This window comes from Myzus persicae, unplaced genomic scaffold, assembly GCF_001856785.1.
Source record: "Myzus persicae strain clone G006 unplaced genomic scaffold, MPER_G0061.0, whole genome shotgun sequence".
NCBI lineage: Eukaryota > Metazoa > Arthropoda > Insecta > Hemiptera > Aphididae > Myzus > Myzus persicae.
The window spans coordinates 51,337-57,185 of NW_019104448.1; the positions used below are offsets into that span (position 1 = coordinate 51,337).

The following is a 5,849-nucleotide window of genomic DNA, read 5'->3' on the forward strand; positions in this document are numbered from 1 at the left end:
TTCATTGTTTATTATGATCATTTTAATATAATCAAAATTGTTTTTTTTTTAGATACTGACAATGCAAATTGCATAATTAATTTTAATTCAGTTACAAAAAAATAATAATAATATTATTATACCATGGTGTTTGTAGTTGTAAATACTTTTCTTAAAACCATACAATTACAAATTGTATAATGTATTTTGTTGGATTACTTTAAGGTAAAATGTATCAAACTATCATACATTATATTTTAAAAATTATTAGGTTCTTTCAACAAGCATTAGTCGTCGATGGAAGGAGTGTTGGTGTGATCTTTGCGAACATGGATGCATTTGACAAATACAGAGAAGATTTTGCCACGGGCACATTGGTTGGGATTGATGGGACGTTCAAGACTGTGCCTCGAGTTCCAGCAGATTTGAAATGTTTCCTTACCATCCAGGTTGTTTTTAAAAGTGTTGTAAGTATTGTATAATTAATATTATTTATATATAATCTAAATTATTTTTGCTTAATACATTACTCAATTTTTTTTTTCTAGTCCTTTCCAATGGTCTATGCTCTACTGGGAAGTATGACGGAGAAAGTATATGTGGTTCCGTTTGATATTGTAAGAAATATTTTACCGTTAAATTGTCAACACATTTGTTTTATTACAGATTATGAAAAAGCTCTGATGTCAGCCGTTCAACAATCATTTCCAGAAAGCCAGTTAAGGTGCTGTTGGCTCTATTTTACTCAAGTAACTAAAATAACTTATGTGCGCCAAGTGACCTTTATATAAAATATAATTTTTTTTCCTAGTCAATTGTAAGGTATTGTCACCGAAAGATGAACAGCGTTTTGGATTTGATCCATACAAAACTGGTAGTAGCTCAAATTCTCAGAATGGTAAATTGAAGTTTGATATTTGTATTCAATTGTATTTCTCTTTAGTTCTTTATTGTATTTTTAGGTTTTGGCATCACAGGAGACAATTTCCTGCACTTAAACGAAGTATGAGAAACCTCTTGATTGAGTGTCGGATTAGGGATGGAGCATCAAGAAGGGAACGAGAGAACACTACCATTGTCTTAGCAGGCCATATGTGTAAACCACCTAACAAAAAGGAGTTAATGGTTAATGTAAGTAAGTATTCAATTTTATTTCTGTTTAATACTCCACTGTATTTTTAGGTTTTGGCATCACAGGAGACAATTTCCTGCACTTAAACGAAGTATGAGAAACCTCTTGATTGAGTGTCGGATTAGGGATGGAGCATCAAGAAGGGAACGTGAGAACACTTCCATTGTCTTAGGGGTCATGTGCAACAACTCAACAGAGATGAGGACCTCATTGGATTTTTGAGAAGGGAAGGACACCAAAGTGATACATACGCACAAGGCATAATCTGACCATATCCACAGGTCAAAATATTTTATAATTTTATCTCAATGTTGTAAACTAATGATGGTTAACAATATGATTGTTTTGATTTTTAATTGGATCAGTAAGTTGAAAATTTTTTATGTTTGGCGTGTGCAGTACCATAGTGAACTATATTTTACCCTGAATTGTTAATACAATTTATATTTTATTTTATTAAAGTCATTTCATTTCATTTAAAATACCATATCAGGCATATCCCTTGTTTTAAATTCTTTTCATCCACCATCCCTGACAAATTGTTCTATGGTGGTTTTATTTTTATGATTTTGAATGAATAATTTATTAAATGCAAGGAATATGGTGTTATTTGTAAGTTTATTTCTCTCACAGTCGCCTATTTTATGTAACTTATAAGTATTGTGTAATTTCAAAGAAAAATCAATATTTTATGTGATTTGATTCATTCTAAGGAATTTGTAAGAAAAATAAATTACTTGTACTTTAAAAAAATATTTTAGTATAAGGTGTATGACAAATGCAATCAAGTGATTCGAAAATCAGAACTACAGTAAAATATTAGAGTACTAGTCCCAAAAATAAATTAAACTATAAATTCTAAGGATGGAATACAAATTAAACATTTACATTCCCTGTTAACTTGGAGACATAAAAATGTATGAACATAAAATAAATAATGTGTTACAATCTTACTGAGTGAGTGTTTTTAGATGTTCCGAAACATCATATTTGCCTACAACAATTAATTGTATCATACTACCATGAAACTAAACCCAATGTAAAAATTAATTGAATCTGAGTTGCAAATTTTTTTTACGATACTTATGTTTCTGTACCTATTACATTTTAAAACAATGATAATTTTATGCTAACCATGTTCAACAAATGTGCAAAGAGAGTGTGCAAAGACTTTGTATACTTAAACCTATTGATTAAAATTGATGACAATGATATTAATTTATGTGAAATTTTTTTTAGATTTGATTTTTATTTAGGGAAAAATATTGTATAAAACCATATTATACAATATTAAATAGGTATAAAAACAAAATTAATTACACATGAGCTGATAACATTGTTGAATTATTGTATCATGAGACATAATATAGTCGGTAAATGAGTAGAACATATTTAAGAAAATGTATCAAAAGGTTAAACTACAGAAATCTCAAATAACTGCAAAAATATAGATTTTATTTTTGTATGAGATTAGGTACTATAACTTGACTGACAAAAAAAGTGTTTGGACTACTAATAAATAGTGAATTATTAACTATGTAAGCTTATTGAGTTTAATTAAATTTTTCTCAATGTTAGGTTAGATAATTGCATTTATTTATTTTATCAAAATTATGTTTAAAAATAAAATTACTGAAGTATTTAGTATAAAAATGTTTACTTATAATGATAAATTATTTTAATTTTAATTTTAATTTGTAAACTAGTTTCAAAAACAATATTGAATTGAAATTTTACTCAAAGCAAAAAACAAATATTCATCAAATTAACATACATTTTTTAATATATAGGTCCCAATAATTCTTGATTTGTACAACAACTCGTATGCCGAGCTGCATGAACAATCACTAAACATTTAATTAATCAATAATCAACTTAATAGCTCATGGTGAGTATATTAAATTGTATTGAATAATTAAATGTTTAGTGATTGTTCATACAACCCGACATAAGATATTAAGAGCATGTAACATTGGAATTTGTTGCATCTGTCTTAGAAGGGCTTAACGTACCAAATTTACGCGCAGCAGATAACTTGTAGCTTTGTTAGTTTAAAAATTAGAGTGAATCCACCTACTATAAAACTTAATGGTAAGAAAAATATCTGTGCTTGCATGTGGGTTTTTTTCATGATAATTCAATTCTTAAGAGAGTTTTGAACATTTTGAATTTATGCTATATCATAATTAATATACACATAACTTGCTAAAAACTATCGTAAACACCCCACATACAAACACAGATAATTTTCTTACCATCAAGTTTTGTATAGTTCGATTCACTCTAATTTTTAAATTAACAAATCTACACGTTATCTGCTGGTCATAAATTTGGTATTTTACGCACTTGTAAGACAGAAACAACAAACGTCAGTGTTAGGTCCCCTTAAAGAAAAAATATTACATATAATTATTAAAAATCAATCATCTTCTTCCAATCATTCTATGTCGTCTGCATTGTCTGTATTCAAACATTCAATAGGTTTACCAAAATGTTCTTCGATTTTCTTCAGTACAGAATGGTCCGAACTATCACTTACAAGGTTAATAGCAATACCTTTTTTACCAAAACGACCAGTTCGTCCTATTCTATGTATATATGTATCATAATCAGGTTCGTGAGAGACTGTTATTGGCAAATCAAAATTAATAACAATCGTGACTTGCCCAACATCAATGCCTAAAATAATAAAATAGAAGTTTAAAATGAATAAAGTACAAAATAATTATGCTTATTACCTCTAGACAATGTGCTTGTTGTAACTAGAAGTTTTTCTTCTCCTTCGCGGAAACGGTCCAAGACAGATATTCTTCGTTGGACTGTGAGTTTACTGGATAACAAAGCAACAGCATGTCCTTGTTCTACCATTTGATTAACTAACCATGAAGCCATTTTTTTTGTCTAACATAAAAACAAAATATTATTAAATATTTAAATAATATAAACAAATATTACAAAAAATTCACTGTCAGGCTGTAATATTTATTACTAACAATATGAATGCATAGGCACATTATTTATATAGAATGATTATATTTCTTATGGCCAGTGTTACTTTCAAAAACCTGTGACAAATTTAATATCAATGAATCCATATTTAGATAGTTATTTATTATTAATAAATATAACATAGTTATATCATGCTATTTACGGCCAACACAACTATCCTGATATTCCTCGATAATATTGATTAAAGAAGAACTTATTGATTTTCATTAAGAATAATAAATCACATTTCATTAGAAAAACCAAGTATAAAGTATATATACTTTATGGTAAAACATAGCCTCGAACAGATTTGTTATGTGAGATTAGCTTTAGTTTTTTGTCTTAAGTATAACAAAATAATTTATTATAATTTATAATCAATAATCCTAAACTAAAAATACATTTGAATTGCTACTCATTTATGTTTAATTTAAGACATATATGATTGGGAGAAAAAAATTTTCTATTTGTAATTGTATAACTAAAACTGTCAATTTTCTACTTTCAACTTAGAAGATATGCAATTGTGATGTCCAATTTTAAATAAAAGATATAAAAAATGTTGCATACAATCCTTTTCATTTATTACCATTTTGTACAGCTAAGGTTTGAAAATTAATACTAATTCTTCTATACAAGTAGTTCATACAACATACTTTTCCAAAAACAAATTCAACCTACCTAGGTACCTATACATTATTATTTATTAGTTATTGGCTACGTTACAGACAACATTTCAGTAAGACGTTTATGATTTTACGCCCTTACTTACTAGTTAAAAGTTTATATATATATTTTTTTTTTTGTTTTCACCGCTGGTTATAAACTCATATTAATATTTTGCTTTAATCACCTGACAAAAAATCAAAGCTTGTCCAATAGTCACTGCTCCACAAATATTCATTAATATATCGTATTTATCTTCTTTGTTGTTGCAGTTAACGTAGTATTGTCTGATATTACCCAATGTTTCTTCTTCGCGTTTTAATCTTAGGATTACAGACATAGGCGCAATAGCATTGGCGAACATCATGGCATCTTCTGAATATGTGGATGAAAAAAAAATCATTTGACATGTTTCTGGTAGTAACCTTTAAATGAAATGAAAATTTTTCAATTTAAATAAAAATGTTGGTTAGAAGAGGTTAGATGTTTTACTTTCTAATGTGGAAACATCGATTTTGATGACCCATGATCATAATATCAGCTTCGTCCAACACAAACACTTTAATATGTTTTGGGTCAAAATATTTGAACTTAGTCGCCCAATCCAAAACCGTTGCAGGTGTACCCACAATTATTTGTTCCTTTATTTTGGAACCTCTTTCAACTGAAAATAAATAATATATGTAGTACTGTCTTAACAATTAAGAAAATATATACAAAAATACAAACCACATTCACCACTAACAGCAAACCTTATATAAACATTTGGACAGTAGGTAGACATTATTGCTGCAACTTCTCCCGTTTGAAGAGCTAATTCATACGTGGGGGACAAACAAACTACCTACATGGAAATGTAGAAAGAATTAAATAACTAAATACAACGTTTGTAAAATATTCTAGTCTAATTACCTGTGGATACTGAAATTCCGGATCAACTCTACTCAACATAGCCAAAACAAATGCTGCAGTTTTTCCAGTACCTGACTGTGACTGTGCAATCAAACTTTGTGGACTATAATTTGCAATAAGTTAATTATATAAATATTCTTGTATATTATTAATATTAATTAATATTATAATA

The 5,849-nt window shown here is 28.1% G+C and overlaps 1 protein-coding gene and 1 pseudogene across 1 annotated transcript; one reads left to right on the top strand and one right to left on the bottom strand.

Moving 5' to 3' along the window:
* The first annotated feature begins 238 nt into the window (after nt 1–238).
* Nucleotides 239–1,038, top strand: LOC111042240 (annotated as a pseudogene).
* Nucleotides 1,039–3,321: 2,283 nt separating this feature from the next.
* Nucleotides 3,322–5,764, bottom strand: LOC111042239 (ATP-dependent RNA helicase DDX19A-like). Its single transcript, XM_022326779.1, has 6 exons — nt 5,678–5,764; nt 5,495–5,609; nt 5,258–5,429; nt 4,953–5,190; nt 3,850–4,012; nt 3,322–3,790 (listed from the first exon to the last, which is right to left on the bottom strand). The coding sequence occupies exons 1-6, from the start codon at nt 5,714–5,716 to the stop codon at nt 3,549–3,551; spliced, it is 969 nt and encodes a 322-aa protein (XP_022182471.1). The 5' UTR covers nt 5,717–5,764; the 3' UTR covers nt 3,322–3,548.
* Between the last annotated feature and the right edge of the window lie 85 nt (nt 5,765–5,849).